This window comes from Tasmannia lanceolata, unplaced genomic scaffold (genome assembly GCF_043159265.1).
Source record: "Tasmannia lanceolata isolate RefF3 unplaced genomic scaffold, GAP_Taslan_0.1 ptg000020l, whole genome shotgun sequence".
NCBI lineage: Eukaryota > Viridiplantae > Streptophyta > Magnoliopsida > Canellales > Winteraceae > Tasmannia > Tasmannia lanceolata.
Genome location: NW_027518697.1, coordinates 29248456 through 29272012, shown reverse-complemented (window position 1 = coordinate 29272012; position 23557 = coordinate 29248456). Strand labels below are relative to the sequence as shown.

General features: G+C 39.2%; 1 protein-coding gene across 4 annotated transcripts; it reads right to left on the bottom strand.

The window, feature by feature from the left end:
• Positions 1-6747: 6747 nt before the first annotated feature.
• Positions 6748-22270, bottom strand: LOC143855244 (coatomer subunit alpha-1-like). 4 transcript variants are annotated; one of them, XM_077365488.1, is made up of 6 exons: positions 22133-22255; positions 21974-22021; positions 21688-21720; positions 20315-20559; positions 10481-10975; positions 6748-10005 (listed from the first exon to the last, which is right to left on the bottom strand). In XM_077365488.1, exons 4-6 carry the CDS (start codon positions 20520-20522, stop codon positions 7049-7051), a joined length of 3660 nt encoding a protein of 1219 aa, XP_077221603.1. In that variant the 5' UTR covers positions 20523-20559; positions 21688-21720; positions 21974-22021; positions 22133-22255; the 3' UTR covers positions 6748-7048. The 4 variants fall into 4 exon arrangements, with proteins under 4 accessions (XP_077221603.1, XP_077221601.1, XP_077221602.1 ...); XM_077365486.1 differs by having other exon boundaries at positions 21974-22270; XM_077365487.1 differs by lacking the exon at positions 21688-21720 and having other exon boundaries at positions 22133-22254.
• Between the last annotated feature and the right edge of the window lie 1287 nt (positions 22271-23557).

Here is a 23557-nt window from a genome sequence, read left to right as displayed (position 1 = left end):
TATAGAGGGCAAGAAGGAGAAGGAGATCTTATATAAGAGTAAAGAAGAGGTTAATAAAGAGGGTTTTCTGAATAAGGAAAGGGAATCTGAATCCCCTTCTCCGCCTCCTACGCCCCCACCGGAGGCGCCTTTGCCTGGAGATTGTTGTGGCAGTGGTTGTGTACGCTGCGTTTGGGATATCTACTACGAGGAACTTGAAGAATACAACAATCGGATCAAACCCAACAAAAAGAAAGACACCACAACCATGTGAAAGGGAATTTGATTATGATGCCTCATCCATTTCAATTTGCAGATCCAGGTCCAGATCTAGCCATGGGTTTCTTCTTTTACCAGATCTTTACATGAACAGAAAAGCTGTTTTCTTTTATCTCAGACTTGTTTCTTTGCTTATTTTTTTGATTAATAGTTCTGCTCATATTCCGTAATGTATCAATACAGGGGTATGTTTTTAATTTATCAAAAACCGGTCCAAATTGGATCAGTTGACAATCCTGTTGAAAATATGACACAATCGGGAGGGCTATTTGCGATTCAATTGATTATGAAAAATGATTTGAGAGTGTCCTTGTATGATGCCAAGGCTGGGATTACAACTCCCTGTGCTACCTTACCCTGCCATCACACAAAAATGACCTACTGGCACTCTTTGATGAAAGTGTTAGTGTTAGTCTTGGAGGATTCAAGTTTTTCAAATATTTGTTCCTTTTCTTGAGAAGCATTTCTTTCAATTTTTACTGTTTTGACTTAGGTGCTTCCTTGATGACGAGCGAACACAGAGTTATCGTAGTGACCATGGCCAAGTAATGCCCAACAGAATTTCCAATGAGGAGTGTCACAATGAGATTATGATATGTGCATTTTAGTGTTTTACGTGGGGTTGGTTAGAATGTAGTCATTATGTGGTTATGAGTTATGTGTTTAGGGTAGTGGGTGTTAGTTGTTGATGATATATCTTGTAAGTGAGTGTTACGTGCCTAATTGGCCGTAACACAAACAAACAAACAAACGGAAAATAGAAAAAGAGGGGGAGAGAGGTTGATTCGAGGCAACCGGACCTCCTAATGGCTCAAATTGAGAGGAGTCATGACTCTCCAAAACAAAGTCTCCTTTGCTGTTGTAAAAATCTTCTCTTTTTTTATTTCATTGGATTACTACTACATAAATACAAGCAAGAGAGAGTGTCACACTTACCCACTAACATGACACATTACAAATAACTAACCCCATAACTCTAAAACACATAGCCACTATATAATAACTAGATAATAACTAACCCCATATACAAGATTAACTTGCACATATCATTCCACCCCCCTTACAAACAACCTTGTCCTCAAGGTTGAATTGTTGAGAAAATACTTATAATCCACCAGGGTCCCAAATCATAATGGCCGCCATAATTTGAATCCCTCCTTCAAAATCAATTGCAAATGAAGTTGGAAAGAAATACAATCTTTCGTGGAGGCGCATCGAAACGACAGATTGATCGAAAAACTTGACATGATGTTCAACTAAAGTATATTCGTCCCCATCAATTCTCGCATTTTTCTCCATTTGAAAATCAACATTTTCAAGATTCAGTTTTTCTTCGTCGTTGTGCATTTCCTTTTTAACCGTGCTGATTATTTTCAAACCTTCCACAAATCTTCGTTGTCCTTCAATCATTTTCAAAACCAATGTTTTAATTTCCTTTAGATCTTCACGTACGGATTTTCAAAACTCCGACGACGCAGCCATGACGCAAGATCGACGGCTCTGATACCACTTGTTACGTGCCTAGTTGGCCATAACACAAATAACAAAAAGAAAATAGAAAAGAGGGGGAGAGAGGTTGATTCGAGGCTACCGGACCTCCTAATGGCTCAAATTGAGAGGAGCCATGACTCTCCAAAACAAAGTCTCCTTTGCTATTGTAAAAATCTTCTCCTTTTTATTTCATTGGATTACTACTACAAAAATACAAGCAAGAGAGAGTGCCACTTCACAAGCACACTTACCCACTAACAAGACACATCACAAATAACTAACCCCATAACTCTAAAACACATAGCCACTACATAATAACTAGATAATAACTAACCCCATATACAAGATTAACTTGCACATGTCAGTGAGCAAATGGATGATTGATTTGTTACTACCTTGTTATAGTATTTGATTATTTGTATTACAATGGAAATTTAGAGAAGAAAAATTTACAGCAACAAAGGAGACTTTGTTCTTCGGAGAGTCATGGTTCCTCTCGAATTGAGCCGTTAGTAGGTCCAGTTGCCTCGAATCAACCTCTCTCCCCCTTTTTTATCTATCTATTCCATAAAAGATAGAGTCCATGTTGAGATGAAGGTGGAGTGCAATTTCGGAAGGCCTGTTCATTTTGGATTTTGAGTCCAAAACTGACTGTTGGAGTCAAAATTGTTTTTAATTTTGGATTCAATTGTAAGTTTTGGACTTGAAATCAATTGACAAAATCCATAATAAATATGGGTGACGTCAACGGATTCTAACAAGATTAGTCTGTTACCACTCACGGGCAGGTACCACTCGCGGGTTGCTGCCTATTGTTCTCGTCTCAGGCATCAGGTCCGGGCATCAGAGAAACACAAACGGTCCCTCCCTAATCATGCTACTCCCTTTACATGCCGTGCAAGCTGTGATTCCCTGTGCAAGCTGTGATTCCCTGTTCTCTTACCGCTTTCCGTAGATGCAGAAGCAGAAAGTTCCAAAGGCAATGGTTGTCCTTGAGCAGGGACCATGGGAAGTTCATATATCCAGAGTTTTTTTATTTCTGGAGGGGGATCGGTAAGCTGGGATCAAACCCCCGACATCTTGGTTGAGATACGAAGCCTTTTACCAATGACCTAGAGGCTCAACCGCTCATATATAGAATTGAGAGAGATTGGCACTCATCATCTCTTCAAAACAATTCCACACCAGGACTTTGAGTTTGTAATGTTTTAATGATCATAACAGTCTTTATCATTGCAATTGACCTTGCAAAGGCCACACCAAGGGTTAGGATCAATTCTTAACATTCCTGTGCAAGACAACATGATTATTACTTTAGGTAGTTAAGTACTCATTATAGTACTCAATTCAGTAAAAATTCTTAACAATAAATCAAGTACTCATTGGATCACCAACTCCACCTAATAGCATATCACATAAGTATACCAGTGGTAATCCTTTCTGACGCTAATATATACCTGCATACATGCATGAAACATAAACATGGTCCAAAACAGTCAGTGGGAAATTTTACTTATTATTACAATCCATATAATGTGGAGAAAATAAATGAAGCTGTACAAATAATCATGATGTCGTTAATCTAAAATGTGATCACATAGTATATTTGAATACCTAATAGTGACTCTCACTATCTCAAGCTTTTAAAAGTGCCGACCAACCCTATGCGCTCTTTGAAGAGCTTTGATGACAAGCCTATACTCGAGATCTGCCACCAACATAGGTGCTTAGTTCAATGCCTTGCAACTGGAAGGCGATATCTTGCCTCTTGTTGTCTGCTCACATATGGACCGATTCCCTCTCAAAGAATGCCTAATTACACTGCAAATACAAATCCTTCCACAGAGCAAGTGATGAAGGTCTGGACTCACTCGCCCGTCATCATCTTCATCCGAGAGAGTTCTGAGAAGTTAACATCTCTTCGGACACAGAAAAAAGTGTCATTTGTTCCCATCTTTGCAATCGAATCAGCCAAAAGATTGCTGGCAGTACCGTGTGCAAGTCGAACCGGTTATTATTTATATAAATTGGCACATTAGAAAGGGTCTAGACGGGGGTATCTTAGCATCAGATAAGAAGTGGGGGCACAAAGGCATCACTTAGTTAAAGGTAGCAAAATTCGGTCTAGTAACAAGGGAGGATTGGTACATCGTTAATTTGCAAGGGTATGGTTTAATGTAAACCATTTCCTGTCCTATGCGTCCAGAAAAGATACAAACCCCTTCTCACCACAGAATGTGATACGTACCTTTATGGTGTATGTGATCCAGTTGCAAAGTAGTTATCACGTAGTTATTTATATAGTGTTGTGGATGTTAGTTTTACTATGTGTCATGTTAGTGGGTAAAGTTTGTGGGTTAATGTGATGTTGATCTGGCACTTTGTGCATGTACTTAAGTTCTTGTACTTGAATGAAATGGGAAGAAGAGAAGAATTTTACAGCAGCAAAGGATACTTGGTTCTAGGAGAGTTTTTGTTCCTCTCGAATTGAACCGTTAGGAGGTCCGGTTGCCTCGAATCGACCTTTCCCCTCTCTATTTCTATCTTCTGTTTTGTTAATTTGCGTTATGGCCGATTAGGCACATAACAAGTAGTAACAGAGATGTCGATCATGCGCCACCGCTACATCTTCGGAGATTTTGAATTCCATACGTGACGATTTTTGCAAGATCAAAGTGCTTGTTTCGAAATTGTTAGAAGGACAACGACAATTTGCGGAAGGCTTGATCAAAATCAGCATTGCGCTTGAGGAAATGCTCAAAGATGAAGAAAATCGAAGATGTTGATGTTCCGATAGAGAAAAGTACAAGAATTGATAGGGACAAAGATAGTTTTGTTGAACGCTCTGCCAAGGATCATATTGCTTTTGTTCAGTCATTTGATCCCTTCATCATTTCAATGCAATTCCATGAAAAATCATATTTCTTTCCAACATTGATCATAACTGATTTTGAAGGCGGTGTTCGAAAGATCGAGATCATTGTTTTCGAAGATCGTGAAAGCTTAATGGTAATTGTGTTCAACAAAATCATGTCCAACAAGATTTGGGACTCAAGTGGAATAGAGTCTTTCCTCAAATAATTTGACCTTAAGGACAAGGTCATTTCAAGGGGGGAGGAATGATACGTATCTCTATGGTGTATGTGCTATAGTTGCAAAGTAGTTACAGGCATGGTTTTAAATTTCGACCAAAATCCGAAATTTCGGATTTCGGTGGAGACCGACACCGAAATCACCCAAAACCGAAACGGTCATTTATTTCAGCCGAAATTTCGGTCAAAATTTATGTTTTCCCGAAATTTGACCCAAAAAATCTGTTTTTTTTAATATTAATTTAATATTTCACCGAAATTTCGGCCGAAATTTAATATTGAATAAAATATTGGTTTTGGGTTTTGTACCAGATTTCGATTGAAATTTCAAAATTTTGGTCAAAATTTTTTCTAAATTTCAGGGTCCGAAACCGGTACCGAAACCAAAATTTTAAACCTTGGTTACAAGCATGGTTTTAAATTTCGGTTTTGGCTAAAATTTCGGACTTATCCGAAACCGAAATTTCGGTAGAAATTTGGTATTAGATCTTGAAACACCTATTTTTTGGGACGAAATTTCGTTAATTTCGTTTGAAATTCTTCAACGGAATAAAATATTATTATTTTAACACAAATTTCGACGAAATTCGAATTTCGGTTTCGGTACTTTTCGGACCGAAATCCTCCTAAATTTTGGATTTCGGTCGAAATTTAAAACCATGGTTACATGTAGTTATTTATTTAGGGTTGTGGATCTTAGTTTTAGGGAGATAATTTTTTCACCCCCTCTCCCCAGGAGGGATGAGCCCCCCTTTTCGACGTCAAATCATGATACAAGGGGGGCGCATCCCTCAGTTTGTAGGTCCAATGTGGGAGCTAACTCTGTTGCACCCAAGCATCCAAGGTTTGGAGTCTCTGTTGGACTACGCTTCTTTTGAAAGATTTGGAGACCCTGTCGGACCATGATTCTTTTGAAAAGTTTGGTGACCCTGTGTCGTACCATACTTCTTTCAAAAGGTCTAGAGCTGACCTATTATTAAGTAGAGGTGCTAACACGGTTACACGGGTCAATTTTTGGGGATTTGGGTTAAACTTCTACCTGAAAATCGGATCCGATTTGGATTGATTCTAATTCATCTTTTAGCAAAAAGCTCAACCTGACCCTACTCAAATTGCACCCCTACCGTTAAGAGGCACAGACTTGACAAAGTTCCCTGTAAAGATTCTTCTATTATCAACTTCTACGTTGTTTAGGTATGCATACGCACATTCATTTTTCATTTTTGGAGATATGGGTCGTCATTCAAGTTATAGGGTTCAGGAACCATATATATTCATCTATGGTGCCAGCTAATGGCGTTATCGACAGTTTTTCTTCATTGATGGTGACAGAACCCGTTCTTCTGAGTCAGGGCTAGAAGCAATGGCACAAAGTGAGACAATGCGTGCTCGCCCTCAGTCTTCATAAAAATCACACTAAAAAAGTATCTGGTTATAATCTTATAATTTAGTCCCACTATGTGAATTCTTCCCAGGATCATCTTGAATTATTGACTCAGCTGATATATCCTCCTCATTTTATTCATATAGCTTATTATGACAGAACCAATGGTAAAGAAGAGCAATGTTTAAAAATCGCCTAATCATCTCCGCCGTTAGCCCGTTAGTACTTCATGCAGACAATTAAAAAACTTAACCGAGTGAGTTAGCCTCCATTATGGAAAACAAGGTCTTACCCATTTACTAAATATATATATCACAAGGGAGATGATATTTGCAAACCCCTTTTGTTTCTAATTTCTTAAAACTGACTCAATTTTCAAGAAAAGACAAGCTAATGGGGATGCAATGCTGTAAAGGGAGGGTGGAAATATCATTTCCAATTTCATAACAATTAAGTTACGAGATGCTAGCAGGCAAATAGAAAACAAAAATACGCATGAATGGCATGAAAAACTCTCACCCAGCAAATAAAAACCTCTTTAAAAACAAATAAAAGAACCATTGAATGGCGCTAGAATAGCCCTGTCCAAGCTTTCCATTGCCACATTTTACCTACCACTGACTTGAAATGGGGCTTTCTGTTGCTGTCGATAGTTTTCTCTATTACAAGAATAGACAGCATATAGTCTGCGAGAAATAAGTTGCTTATTCCAAGAGATGGAACTTTAAAATCATAATCAAAATTAGGCGAAAAAAAAGGAGAAAGAAAAACAAACACTTACCACGACATTCCTACCATTGTCTGCAGAGTCAAAACAGGAGCATCATCTTATCTGGGAAGGTGAACAGTACAGACCGGACGCATCCGCTCCAACTACAGCAAGATCACAAACAGCACAGAGTTGCCCTACAATGGATGGCAAGAACCGTGCCCCACAATAAGGGCACGATACACCTTTTTGTCCCTGGTATATCGGCACAAATGTCGCTCCACAAACCACAAATGGGTTCCTAAAGTCATAATTCAGCTGATTTGCATCTTTCATATTCCTTTCAGTACAAGCATGCAAGACTTGTCTAGCCCTCTTCGCTTGAGTCTCATTAGTTGGGTCTGTATCCAAAAGTCGCTTCGCAAAACTGGCAGCCGTATTATAGTTTCCTCCCTTAAAGCAAATACTCATAGCGCTCGCCAACACAAGCCGAAGGTGAATCCTTTGAAGGTTGCAGTGGGTAAAGTAGGCGGCTAACTCCTGTTGACGAATTGCATCATCTCTGATTTCCTTTCTTTTAACCTCCATGCTAAGGCCCAGCACATACTCTTTTGCTATAACAATCAACTCTTTAACTTCATCCACCTCTCTCCTCAATTCCACCACAATGAGTGGAATGGTATGAAGGATATTGAGGAAAAGCTTTAAAGCCTCATTAAACTTCCCCTCTGTGGTGAACTTGTAAGCGGTTTTAAGTTTCTCATCCAACTGTGAAAACTTGTAAACGATAGCAGGTGGGCTCCTCACGTTGGGGCTAGAAGACTCGCTCCATCCCTTCTCGACTGCCAGTGGGATCACTGGAGATGAAGCAAAGGCGCGTAGATAGGTGTGACTGCCACTGTGTAAATCTAGAAACATAGGCTTTAATGGAGCAAAATTCTTTATACCCAACTGATGGGTTAGTAAACGCATTGCAGTGTCAAAATCGCCAGCAGCCGCATGCTCCCCTGCGAGAGATGATTTTTGGATCCATATTTGGCTCACAGGCATACCTGGTGTTGGGGCAACAAACAAGGTGGATTGGGTATTGACAGTGGCTTTTGGAGTATAAACTTCAGGGGGTAACTCCAAGTCTTCGAGGTCCCACCCTCCCTCCTCGTCATTCGCTTCATTGACCTCCTCGTCCTCGACTATTACTCCAACATCTCCATTGGGAATGCCATCTGCATCGACTATGTCCAAGTCATCACCCCAGTCAGCCGGAGCAGCCTCGTCGTCTTCCTCAGTCCCGCCTCTGCCGATATTGTCCAGCCCTCCTTCAAAGATACCTTTCATGACTCTAAGCAAGGGCCAATCCCTACCACACAAAATTGGTTTAGGAGGAATCAAAAGTTTAGGAACTTTTCCCTCAGGCAAAGACGGAACATTATCTCCCAACTCAGCTGCAAGCCTCTCAGCATCTTCTCCGAGCCCATGAACAGCAGCCGTAACATATGCGAGAGGCAAATGACCAGCGTTTTCTAAGATCTTAACACGCTCACGAATGTCACCAAGATACAAGGCATTGTGAAACTGACCCATTACATCATTCTTAATCTCGGCTATCTTTAGCATTTTGGATAGCTTATCGATGTTTCCTGTTATGAGATACAAAAAGGAGAGCCTCTCAAAGTTCTTTGTCCTCTGGTAAGCATATTCTACAATGCTAGCGTTGCCTTGCCGTAGGGCCTCTACCCCTAACCTGTACCAATGATCTTTCTCATCTATCTCCTTTGCCGATGCAACCGCAATTTGGATGTTACCGCTCTCTAGTGCTAAGTTGAAGCGCATTCTTTCATCTTTGACAAAATGCAAAGCAACTTCGGGGAAACCTTTCTGTTGGAGATACGCAATCATGGCCTGCCCACAAAGCTGAGAACTCCGAATCATACTCATAACATGGTCAAATTTTTTCTTAATGAGGGAGAGTTTGAAAACATATTCTGTTGCGTCAATTTCTATGACACGGTTCTTTCCATCCCTGTCCAAGCAATAAACCGTACTCCCAGAAACCTTTGTGATGTATATGGGAACATCAAGAGTCCTGATAATTCCGCTGTCTCCATTTGGAAGGCAATATTTGATGTGGTTCAAGGTCGTATATATAAAGACACCATTCTCATCCCAGGTACCGCTCTTGACACTAATTGTCTCGTGAAGTGTACATCGGTGCACAAGTTTTTTACTGGCGATAATAATAGCATGTTTGCTTAGCAAAGCAATACTCTCCATGTCATTCGACCAAACAACGTATTTAACAAATGGGGTCTGAAGATCGCCAAGGACAGTCCTCTGCTGGAGATCAAAGATTGCCACCCTATCCTCAGCCCTACAAAGCAAATTCCCTGTCCCCGCATAGAAAATTGAGTCCGTAGCAATGGGAAGGGTGCTCTTCTTAACAATCTCATTCTTAAGGTTTTTGACCAATGCTTGATTGTTACTCTTGTCGAGCACGGCAAACCTATTGCGAGCGACAAAAACAGCGGACCCACCAACTCCTCTCTTTGCTTCTTGCACAGTATCACCCCGGCCAATACTATCCTTGGGAACAATGTAAAGTTCATATGATCCACCATCTACATCTGAGCATACCAACACAGCATTCTCCGTAGGACTGTAAGAGAGAGTTTTCGGTCCTTGATTCAAGGTATTGGAACCAGGTCGACGAATAGGAATTACTTGGTTATCTTTTTGGGACGAAAATTCATAAAAACGTAGGAACCGGTCTTTGACGTAGTATAAAGAATCACCACTCACTGAGAAAGCAGGCCTTTCTCTCTCTAACTTGAAGACAATCATACCGCTATCATGCCCAGCTGCCAGAAGGTTCATTTCTGGATGTGCTGCCAGAATCCAAAACCTGTCATGCTCCCTACGGAATGTCTGAACACCAGTCCGTTTAGTAACGTCCCACATACGAATACTTTTGTCCTCCGAGTTCGACACGATAATGTCCTGCCTTGCATGGAACATTACACAAGACACATTATTCATATGCCCTCTCAATGTGTCCACTTCCCAAGCCTTTGTATCTAATAATAAAATACACAAGTTAGCATTAGGTTCCAATGTAACTACATGAACTCTCTGAATTCTATATAACTGAGACAAATGATAAACATTAAACGCAAAGGGACTAAAGCTAGAAAACACAGGTTTCACAGCCTATGTCACAACACAAATATTGTTCCCGGGAATTTCTCGGCAAGGGAAAATCTTAGGATATTTTTTTATATTAATTTTTTTTTTCGGGTTTATATCGGTAAAAAGCGATAAAAATAATTTTTTTTAAATATATTAATAGATAAAATTTAAGAAAAATATAAAATAAAAATATCGTAAAAATATAGGATAATATCATGATATTATCGTGATATTTAACGATAAAAATTAAAATATCGCTATATTTTTTTAATTTTGGGATTTTGTCATTTTATCAAAATGTCAAGATAAAAATGCAATATTTTGAAAATATCAGAGATATTTGTGACATAGTTCTCAGCTTACCATTCATCCGCCAAAGTTTTACTTGACGATCATCTGCTCCAGAAACGATCAGAGGCAAGCTAGGATGAAATGAAGCCCAATTAACTCCACGATCGTGGCCTTCCAAGACATACTTGACAACGGCATCAACTCCACCAAATAAATCAGTGTTCATCTGACTCAGCCGCAGAATGTCGTCTGCCGGAGATACAGTCTTCTTCCTTAGGGAACCTATATCCCAAACACGCACTGTCTGGTCCAATGAAGCAGAAACGACTAAATCTTCCTTAGGATGAAAGGAAGCACACATGACATAATGGTTATGTCCAGTTAAAACAGAAATGCAAGTGCGTGATTGCCAGTTCCATATTCTTATAGTTTGATCGTCACTAGCGCTAACAATCCATGGGTACTCGTTGTGAAATTGAACGGTACGGATGTAATCGAGGTGTCCAAGGAGAGTGAAAAGGCACCTATGCATCTTATAATTCCAGACTTTGATCTTGTAGTCATCTCCTGCAAAACCCAGATTTGGTCATAAAAGAAGTGCTACGAAAAAAATAAGAAAATAAATAAAAGAAATTTCTGTTCAAAGAAAAGGACGTGAGTACAGGAAAAGCATTCATCATGCATCATTCATTGTTCTTTCAATAAAACAATTATATATGTTATTTGGTATACAAAAAATATTATGTAAGAATTAAGAAAGAAAATTCCCTTCAAATTCCACCATGAGTTCATGGCATTATCCTAGGTACCAATATAAAGCTAGAAGAATTCATAATTCTTTAAGAATATATATTAAACATTAATAAATAATCCATTCACCAAAAAGTAACAAATATTTTATTAAAGTAGCAATAATCAGGTTATGCCAGTCCCAAATATATACCTGTGATGTAGCACTCTCACCTAGGAATTAGTGACTGAAAGGGCAGATTACAGTTCAAACGGCGAGAAGAAATATGAATAGAACTTTCTCGCATAAGCGAAGCCTCTCCACAAATCCTAAACGTCTCTGTTTTGGTGACCGATCATGCAGTGAAGCGTAATTCCCTGGAAAAGCATTCTCAGATGCAACTTTTGATCCCTCCGAAGAGCATTTTACAAACCACCCTGCAGTCTTCTTGCTTGGATTCACCTCCATCTTATGATGAATTGTAACTATTCTAGATCAAATGAACCCTCAATCAGAGAATCAATGCCTCTGTTTTAGCAGAAATCCTGAAACCAGGGTCAATCGGACTGTGGATGCCCGGTCCCCTAGATAAACTAGTAATAGTTTATCCAACAAACTACCATGCTCACAGTAATTTAGTGAATAAAGTGAAACAAACAAAACCCAAAATCCTTGAGAGTCCCAAGGTTGAGGTTGTTCGTTACAGGAATAGAAATCCTTGGATAAGCTGTTCCTACAATTGTGTACCCTGCTTGGTTAAGTTTATCTAAAAATTATCTTGTCCGCTATTTACTAATTTTGTTCTCGTAATATTTTATCCAAGAAGTTCGCAGAGGATAGGAAGTATATCCAAGGATAAAATAAATCCCTGCTTGTTATCCCCATGTTGAACAGGCTCATGAAGGTTTTTGTTTTCCCAGAACACCACAGAACAGGAAGGTGCCAAAAGTTAAGCCTTTATTGAGGTGAAAGTTTTATATGGAAAAATAATATCCATAGCACATTTCCAAAAGTTATGCCTTTATTAAGTGTATTTTTCATATAGGAAGCCTTTATTAGAGGTATCGCTAAAATTGCTAATGACTTGGCTGATAGACCGTCTATAGATGGTCTTTAGTTATTTAGCAATCTCTAATAGATGACTTGTAATCTTTTTTTCTTTTTCTTTTTTTAATGGTAAGAAATTCATTAATGAAGAAGACGAATAGGATACAAAGCAAAGCCGACTGAGAAAGTTGACCGAGAGTAAAAAGAAGAAAGAAGAACAAATCAACAGTTCGTTGAACGCGGCTCTTAAGGGGGCAAAAAACAAAGAGCTCTAGCTTCTGACACCCCACTCCAGCTCTAGCAAGAGTATCCGCCTCTACATTAGCGGACCTTTTAACATGCTGAAAGAATACCTCAGAGTCTCCCAACCGATCCCTAATCTCATCGAACCACCCGGCAAATCTCCAAGGGGTGGGCTTATTTCCTTCAGCCACCTTATGACGTTATGTGAATCACCCACCCAGATCACCTTCTCCAAATCAAGAGACTCGGCAAATCTGATACCCTGTAAAGGCGCTCTGATTTCTGCCTCATTAGAGTCTTCCACTCCTATCGGACCTGAAAAGGCCCAGATCGTGACCTCCGCCTCATCTCTTAGGAGAACACCAATCCCTGAAGGACCATGGTTACCTAAACAAGATCGACGAAATTAATTTTAAGGCACCCAAGGGCAGAGGACTCCATTTAGGACCACTTGATTCTTCACATTCACTGCTAGAACAAACCACCATCCAACCATACCAGAGATCATAAGCCGAGATGAATCTAAATTCGGAGAGAGATCTAGCCCAAGAGATGACTAAAGCCAAAACCATGGTGGAAACGAACTGAGGACTCTTTTCACTCCTTTAGCATTTCTCTCCTTACAACGCGACCAAATCGCAGCCAGCAGAGATAACTTCAATAATATTTTGCCTTTCTGATGCCATGGGGAGACATCCCAACAATCGACCAATTCCACCAACTTAGAGGGAAAAACCCAATACAATCCAAACCTCTACAGGATCCTGCTCCACACGAATCTAACGAAACTATAGTGCAAGAGAAGGTCATCCACCGACTCCCCTGCCTCTATACACAAAGCACAGTGATCCACTATCAACATATTCTGACGTCTAAGATGGTCAACCATTGGGATCTTATCAAGAATCGTCGTCCAACCAAATGCACAAACCCTGTGGGGAGCAGGGAAGCTCCATACTTTGGCTTCTTGCAGAGATCTCGTGCAAGGAGGGAGCTAAATTTAGAAGGAATCGACATTGAATTCCTCTGAAGTGAACCAAATCCAAACCCTCTTGTCCACCCTTGAGCGACTTATGTATTGCGAGTCTAGGATTTTTAGCAGACGAGCTACCCCCTCTAGCTCCCAATCAAATCAGTTTGTGCAAAAATTAAAATTCCAAGCAATATCATTCTCTCCGTGCACCATATAGGCCAAAACTCAGGCCTCCCCATCAACTGTAATAGATAAAAGATCAGGAAACAACTCTTTAAAAGTATCTTGAGAACACCACCTATCAAGCCAAAATCTAACTCCACACTGTCACACCCCTCTTCTTGAATTTATCGTCAGACACCTAGATTCTAGGCACTATTCCATATTTATCTCCAACTATGCGGACCCACAAATGTTGACTTTCCTCCCCAAATCTCCACAGCCACTTGCCTAGAAGGGCCATGTTTACCTCCTCCAGTCTTCTAATCCCCAAGCCACCCGACTTAACCAGTTTGCAAACTTCCTTCCATTTCAGCAAAGCCATTTTCCTTTTAGAATTCCCCCCACTCCCAAAAAAAGAAAAAAGAAATCTTCTTTCAATATATTCAATACGCTTCATTATACTTATCGGGCATTTGAAGATTGATAGTTGAAATTCCAAGGGTGGTCCCGAGTACTTACTCTAACGGCAACTAATGAGGAGGTAAAATTAGGTTGCTAACAAGTTTTAACCTTTTGAAAACTTCTAACCCAATTTTGAAGATTAAGAGATCAGAGATGAAAATTTAAGCACACAAGTTAAATCCTAAGTGCAATGCAAATATAGAGCAAGAGATAAGAGAGAGTGCACCCGAGATTTAAAGTGGTTCGGTCCTCCAACACGAGGCCTACTCCACTCCACCAACTAAACCCGTTGATGGCTTCACTATTTGATCTTCTTAACTTCGGCGAAGATCAATGCCGATTACAATTCCAATCGCCTTTAACCTTGGCGGCAATCCTCACCACGGAGAGTGGGCTTCGCTTCTCCGAACACTCGCCCGAATACAATCTTTAGAATAAGAAAAAAAGAACTAAAACAATCCCTCACAAGGGTTCACAAGATTTGTAGAAGATGTACAAATTTGAGCCTAATGATCCAAATCCAAATCTTAAAGGATGAGGCATAAACAAGCTTTGATTCACTCTTGGGATATTCAAATAGAGTTTTAGAGTGTTAGGATGGATTGTTAGGAAGTTTAGAATACCCATATTTATAGAAAAACCCAAATATGACCGTTTGGTGGCATAGTCGTAATTCTGGCAAAAACACCAGCGGCTCTTTTTTCTTCCCGAAGTAGTGGTCTCGGAGTTCCGAGAAATTTTCTCGAAGTTCCGAGAAATTCTCGGAGTTCCGAGAATTTCTCTCGGAGTTCCGGGAATATAAACCAAAGTTGGAAAAGAGCTACTGGACCAAATCTCGGAGCTCCGAGGAATTTCTCGGAGTTCCAAGAAGCCTATTTCCAGGCAGATTTTCAATTTTGTTTCTTATTTGTTTTTGGGCTTCTAACTCTACACCAAGTTGGGATTGTTATGAGGGTTCCAAAGTGTTGGAACACCACAAGGACAATCACTTAAACATTTAGGGTGTGTGAGATTAACTTTATTTGTGCCTCTAAACACCTAAACTAGGATTGGATCTTTACATTCTAAAAAAACTTCGATCTTCAATTGTGATGCTTCAAGTCTTCATTCGTCTTGGATCTCCGATGTCTTTAGCCTCTGAATGTGGTCCAATGAGAGCTTCTTGGTCTCAATCCAAGCAATCTTGTCTTAACACCATTATGATCTACAACTTAGACATACAAACACATTAGTGATCTAAATCACTTGTGTATTGGAATCATCAAAAGAAGATGGGAATGCCAAGGTGGGAACCATTGGGATTACAATAGTTGATAAATCGGAATATTTGTTGAATGACTTCTTGTAATTATTTGCTTTAATAAAGTTTCAGAACGGTCTTTAGTTATTTCGCAATATTTGTTGAATTGACTTTTTTATCTGAATGGTATGCTGAATGACTTGTAATCATTTTCTTTCCTTTAATAAAGTTTCAGTTGTCTTTTTCAACAAAAAAATGGAGATGATAACACTGAAGCTCAAAGATAATTCAAGAAAATGATGATCCTCAAAGATAAAGCTTAAAATATAAACAACATAATGGAAAAAGACTAGAGGATGCATAATTATGTCTGATGGGTGGACAGCACAGCAGAGATGGGAAGAATATGTGTTTAGTAAATTTCTCTCGTAAATAGTCCAAGTACGCGGCTATGAAAGAAGTTGATGCATGTAGTTTAATAAGGGATAGGGATTATGTATATTGGAGATGTTACTGAGGAAGTTGGTGAATATAAAGATGGCGCAATTGATGTGATTGATGATGAAGACCTAGATTCATTAAGAGTTTTAAGGCTCTAGTATATGCATTTTACACTATGATTTGTGGACACGAACACGAGTGTCGCGAGTCCGTAACAGACGTGCAGTGTCGGACAAGGCAAACCCCCAAAATTTAGAAACGGGGACACGGCTAAAATACAAAGTACATATGATCATGATTTATAGATACAGATTGATGAGTTGTCTTTCCACACGGATACGAGTTGTTTGACACGGAACATCTTAAAATATAGAAATGGTGACACGTACATACATATAAAATCACTTATTGCTATCATAATTTGTAACAATATAAATATGATATTCATTTATATGGAGTCCAACTTTAGCAATGTAAGAAGGCGGGGCGAGGAAGTAGTAAATATGACTGGACAGGAGGTACCTAAGAAGGATATCTTTCGCTATCTTGGCTCAATCCTACATAAGGAAGGAGGGATTGAAGAAGATGTTAACCACAGAATAAGAGCAGGTTGGTTGAAGTGGAAGCATGCTTTAGGAGTTCTATGCGACTGTAAAATATTTACCAAGTTGAAGGGAAAGTTTTATAAGACAACTGTGAGGCCAGCCATGATGTACTGCTCATAATGTTGGGCCACCAAGAAGCAGCATGTGCAAAAGATGTGTAGCGGAGATGCGAATGCCTAGATGAATGAGCGACCACACAAGGTTAGATCGAATTAATAATTAAGACATGCGTAAAAAGGTGGGGGTGGCACCAATTGAGGAGAAGATGAGAGAGCACCGCTTAAGATGGTTTGGGCATATCCAACGTAGGCCTTTGGATGCTCCAGTGAGAAGAAGTGACTCATGCCAAGTTGATGGAGTAAAAAGAGGTAGGGGCAGACCGAAAACAACTTGGGCAGAAATAGTGAGAAAAGACTCGAGGGCTAGGAACATAACAGAGAACATGACCTTGGATAGGAGAGAATGGAAGAAAATGATTCATGTAGACAAACCCAACTAGTGTCAGGATTAGACTTAGTCAATTTGAGCCGGGTAGATCCTTTCACTTTCTTTATGAAAATTTTCTAAAAGATTCATTAGTAGACCCCAGCTAGTTTGGGACAAACGCTTAGTTGAGTTGAGTTGAGTTGTATAAATATGATATTCATTTAACAAACTAATAAATCTTAGAATTAATCAATTATAATCTAAAACAAATATGAGATAATCAAATAAAAATGCATTCATCAATTTAATATAGTTCTCTTCCATCCCCAATAGACAACGAGAATGGGAGACCAATATGATACAATGAATATAGTGTTGGTATAAGAGAGAGTTTGTTTAGGATTTTAGGTTCATGGGAGGGGATATAACAACAAATATTAGTTAAAGGAGAGCTAAAAAAAGAATTTATAATAAAAGAGGTAAACACAACATTCAATAATAAAACTGAATGTCGCACTTGACACGGACACAATACAAAATTATGTCTACATGCCCACATTAAGTCTAATACTTCTAGCAATACCTTTAAAAGTGTCCAAAGGAGTGTCGACACGTGGGGACACGAGTGTGGTGCCATATCATCATCAAATGCGCTGTCTACAGCTGGCAAGACAGCTGATAATGTGCTGGCTGCCAGCGGATTCTCTAGAAGATTCTAAGTGTGCCTATAAATTTGTCTCTGGTGCCACATCATCATCAAATGAGCAGTCTACACTCTAAAGCAGGCAAGACAGCTGATAATGAGCTGGCTGCCAGTTGGACTCTCTAGAAGATTCCAAGTGTGCCTATCACTGGTGTACAACTCAAACAGTCCTGGATTTTTTAGAAAGGTTGGAGAAGTTTGAAAAGTTTGGAGAGCTTGAGGGCTCTTGGCGGAGTTCCCCTCCATGGAAGGTGACTTTGATGGATCCATAGAGTAACATATGCTCACTTTCCTACTATATATTATTATTCAAGTTTGCTTATTGAGATGTTATAGCTCATTCCTTCTATATATTATCATTTATGTTGAGTTGACTGCAGTGTCAAGATTTGATGCGTGGAACAAAGATAGTTCCCTTTAGTTATAAGATAGAATAAAAAGAGAATATTAGTGTGCTTGCAGAGTGAGACGGATATTGTTGTAAATTTTGAGATCTAGATAAATGTGATTATTGTATATTATAGCTCTTTGGACTTTGTTTGTTTTAGACCCCATTGTACAATGAGATAGTTCTAAACTTCAATTTTGCTTCTGATTTTGTACTCTTATAATAATAAATAATGAAATTAAGTGAATATTTTTCAAAAGCTCTAAGTGCATAACCACGTGATGTCACACCCTGAGACTTATACCAATGTTACAATTTTTGAGCCATGACACTAATCCTTAGTTCTTTCTTTTCTTCCCTAACAATTCCATTAGATCCATATATTTCAAGCCTTGTGATCATTTTCGTCCTTTCACAAGCCTCTGAATGGTTTAAGATCAACTTCTAACGCTGCAAGCAACTCAATCCTTGAATATCTGTTTCTTTCTTATTGATAACCCCTATGCAAACATTGATATTGTTCTAAGAATTCCATATATGATTTGGACTGTTAGATCACTTCCTCAACTGCTAGGTGCTTCCAAATTACTAGAAGTGACATTTATTAACCTCAACAAGTCCAGATTCAGCCATATCGTAAACCCTAGTACAACTGAGCTTAGTCCATTGCCCAAATCTTGGACTACGATCAGTTTTCATCTAGTTTCAGATTCTGCAAATCTTCGATTATAAATTCCCTCCCAGAGTTGGTCCTACATCAAATTGGTATCAGAGCTTTGGTTCGGATGCCATTGAATAGCAATGATATTTCTATAGAAGGATTAGCTAATGCTCAAAAGGATGTACTACTCAGAGATCACATGGACGACAATGAAAATTAATGAACAAGGGATCAAACACCGGAGCCATTCTATCCTTCTTAATAAAATTAATGATCCAAGAATAATTGCAACAAAAAAGTGACACAAGCAAAATCCTTCGACAAGTGAGGGCAAATTATTTGGTTAGAAATAAACAGCTCATGTCATTCATGCACTAAATTATTCACAAGATTGTGCACCTAAATTACGAAATTGGGAAAACACTGCAACAATGAATGAGTCCATTTTCTTTATCCACAACAATAGGTAAGTTGGTTATAACATATCCAAGAGAAAAATGGGAAACGATATTCAAAGTTTCAACCCGACGGTCTCTATAGATGGATCAAAGTAATTCTATAATTTATACTTACGAACAAAGATCAACCACCAAAGCATCTCTTCTCAACAATGCTAAGGATCCAAGAAGAATTGCAATGCTCTAGTGCATTGACATAAAACACATGCCAGCCAAAGCAGCTCTTCTTAACAAAGCTAATGATCCGAGAAGAATTGCAATACGTTAGTGCATAACATAAAACACAAGCAAGCCATTTAAATTGTAATCCCAAATAGGTAAATGTGCATTTGGATGTACACCTATATTGCAACTTGGATGCAATTGAGATGTACTTTCAACCACACTAAAAGCAAAGATGGAAAGATATAATGGAGAGGAGTAGATAGTATCAACCAATTGTTTTCTATGTGAAAACAGCAAAATATCAAACAATAAATTGATAATTCCAGCTAAAACTGCATGTATAAGTGTTCCAAGCCCTATATAAAGAAGTCTAGCACCTCCAAACACTTGCCTTTCTAGTCACAAGCACCTAGATTGTTTCCAGTTCTAGTAACATCGAAAACTTCTTCCTAAGCTAACTGCAATGTTTAAAAAGACTGCCCCAAAAAATATTTCAGACTAAGACTTTCCAAAAATTTATATAAAATGCATTCAAAAGCCACATAAGAATCTTCTAAACATCATATTAAAAAAAATGCCTTCCTTTTCTTTTCATGCAACAAAAGCATGTGGGACCTCATGCAGATGTCGGTGATTACATCAATAATAAGGCATATTTTGCAAGCCTTTATTTAGATCTTCTTTTTTGCTCCTTTTAATGTAATAGCAGGTTAGGTTCTATGGGGACTGGATTTGGAGCTGCTAAGCCTCCATGGAAACATTCCTATTGCTACAAATTGCAACAATAAGCATTAAACATGAAGAAGATCATGATCAAAATTCATCACAGTCAGTTAAGAGAGAGAAGGAGAGAACACGTTTTCCTTGAGCTAAACATCAATTATAAATCCATTAGAAGGGATTTGCTAGCGACCATCACAGAAAGGCATTTCGCAGCTGGCTGTTGCATGTGAGAGAGCAGCCACACAGGCTCACTTTCCAGCAGATTTTGTCTTATTCATTTAATTCATCAGAGGTGGCCGCTCTCACATGCAAGAGCCAGCCGTAAAGTGCCTTTCTGTGATGGTCCCGAGCAAATCCCCCATTATAATAAAGTAAGTGAACCAATCCAAGTTAGTTTGGAGGGAAAGATAAGCAAGTACAATCAGAGAAATTACAAAACCATAAAAGTAACAAATGTTCAGTTGCAAGATTTTTTATACCTCCAGAAACAAAGAGGGGTTGAGATTTGTGGAAGTGGACGCCTCGGACGGGGCCATCGTGCTCATCAAACCTGTCGATGAGGGTTCCCATCCGGTAATCCCACAGCTGGATCACACCACTGTGAAGGCTGGCCAAGATCCATGGCCTCTTGGTGTGGAAGCTTAGGCCCTTGACCCTGTTACTCTTTGTTTCGAATTTAGTCAGCATTGTCAGAATCTTGCCGCTCAAACCCTAAAAATACAAGCTGCATCAAAGCCAAATTAAATAAATCAATAAATAAATAGAGAATGAAAGACAAAACAGTAAAAAATGTACCTTTTGATCAAATTCAAAACCCACTGCTATCAAGAAATTTACATTCTAAGCCCATCCAATTATTTCCCAAGGCCAATTCCCTTGCTATGGGGAGATGGGTATGAAATCTGCCTTTACCAATTCAGTTTATAGAGTTAAAATTTAGTTTCTTCTAAACAAAATCAATTTCGTTTTAGTTACTCATTTCACTTTTTCATTCCTCTTCTCACCTTATGCCACTCTCTTACTCAGTCATTCTGCCATTCTCATGTTCAGTATATTATTACAATTTTGAATATTGCAATTTGTTTCTAAAAAAGTTTCTGTTGCAAAAAACAACATTTCTTTTAACAAGAAATATGGCAGAAATTACGTACTCAAAAATGCATTGAAGAATCCGAAAAGATCGACCATAGATACTTAACAAAGAATTTTTTAAAACGGGGACTCATTGCCACAACTTGCGAATCACATCATATAATTAAAAGATTCAATGCAAATCAACTACAGTAACAGATCACAGTTTCTAAGAAAACTGTTCTGAGTTCTGCGAAAAGTAGAAACGTGTCCGGACCAGATCTTATTGAAATGAGTTGCAGACAGTATAGATCTTTTAAATCGACTGATGCCCAGGTTTAAAAAGCAAAACACAAGTCCAAATCAACTTCTAATGAAATGCTATCTAAAATTCATGAAACAGAAAATTGAAAAGAGGGTTTTTGAAATTTCACCATAGGATCTGGTAAAAAACTGTTCTACTTAAGTCTAACAAAACCCCGTAAAAATGGCCAACTATATGAAGCCAACAAATCATAAAACAATTCATTGATCATAAGCTGATTTAGATCTATCAAATGAAAACATAGATTCAACGACCAGTAAATATCTCAATCAAAGTAATTGCCAATATAAAAGTATTTCCCATTACTTTTCCCAGACATAAGAACGTGGATCTAGGGTTCTTCGTAAGAAGAAAAATAAATCTGCCAATAGGATCTTCTCATAATGAAACGAACAGATTACAATCTAATCAAAAAACTAATTCCCTTCAATAAATACAACATTTTTAGAAAATTACCCACATCAGCTCAGATAACCTAAGAGGCGCAATCTGTAAACAAAAAACAAAGTTAAAGGGATAGACCTAATTCCTTTCAACAAATACAACATATTTAGGAAATTTCACAGATCGGCTCAGATAACCTAAAAGGTGTAATTGGGAATAAAAGAAGTATAAGGGAGATGGTTCGATTGTAACAATTCGAATTACAGAGAGAAAGAGACACCTAAGGGTTTCGGATCCAGAGAATTAGAGGTGAAGATCTACGGGGAAGAGAAGTGGAGAGAAAAGAAAAAGATGTTACCTCGGATCTGAAAAGGGAGAGGCGTGATCAAGGAGTATCCATCAGCCCCTAAATAATATCCACGATGCCAACATCATCAAAATTAATAGAAGCAAAATGAAGAACTATAAGGGTGTAGAGATTAATCAGGAAGGGTTAAAAATTATTGAGACAGACGACCAGAGAGAGTGGGTTTGCGCTCTACGGCCTACGCAGATCTGGCCCCCGTTACAAGAGAAGTGTGTTTCAGCGAGAGAGAGAGAGAGAGAGAGAGAGATGAGGGAAATCCTTTGAAATGAAAGCAAATAGACGGACCCGGATTCTTAGTCATTAAGTAAGATCTAGCATTCAAATGAGAGAAAAGTACGGACTGGGGTACATGTTTCGAGGAATTACATTTTTTTTTTTTTGGGTAACGAAGGGTGTCCCCACCCACTTCGAGGGTAGGACTATTTCCCTACGGATGCGCGCAATCACCCGGAAACCAGGCACATCGGGTAAGCAAGGGGGGATTCGAACGCTCGTCAGTGGGGAGCAAACCCATGACTTTACTCCAAAGAGCCACACCCTTCTGGGTTCAAGGAATTACATTTCGGGTACCTTTTAAAACAAAGAATGAAACACGGGCGATTCTTCAAAATTTGGTGGTAAAATGACCCTGATACCCTTCTGACATCCACAGAGTCCTCCTTTTTCATTACTGCCTATTAAATTGGCGCACTTCAATTTGATTCGTTTGAATGTGTATTTGAACTGATAGAACCTTGGGTCCTGTTAGGGGTAAAATCGGTATACACGGTACCGACCCTCAAATCCATCCTTTGTCATTTGACTAGATCCCGTTGACCTCCACAAGCAACACTCATTAACGAACCACACCCATAAAACTACGCCTTCACACGGTAACGAACCTCAAAAGAAGTCAAACACAATCACGGGAATCTCGCCATTGTGCGACCAATCCAGACTACCGTTGCACGCCGGGCGTAATATTCAAAATTCAAACATCCCACCCAGGCCACTATCCAAGATCTCCGCCCAGAATCATCGGAAATCATATCTCCACGATTTTATTCTCCATCCATCACGCTCCACGTGGGCTAAATTAAAGGCCTAATTGATATCTCCAAGATCGTGGGTCTCCCTCCCTATAAAAAAGGGGTCTGCACACTCAAGCGAAGGCATTCAACCACTTCTCCTTCTTCCCCTTTGGTCCTGTAACTTGACTTGGCTCTCCCCCATTCACCGTCCACTATCTGTGATTGCCTATTTCTAACTTGAGTGTCGAAGTGGCCATCCGGAGCCACAACTCCGGGCCCACTGACGCTTTTCCTGTGAGCGCAGGATTCCAGGTTTTGCCAAGCTAGTTCGTGCAGTCAGATTTTGGGCGTCATCTGATTGGCGCCATCCGTGGGACCGTTTATGCCAAGACCAAAACTTACATCCCAACCTAACGGTAGAATGGTGACGAGAAGACAAGCCAGTCAACGAAACCAGGGACGGCCGAAAGAGACAGAAGAAATGGTGTCTCCGGTGATGCTCCAGTTACTATGACAGCCTTCAACCAATTCAACAACTAGGAGATGTTGCAGTCGCACTCCAACA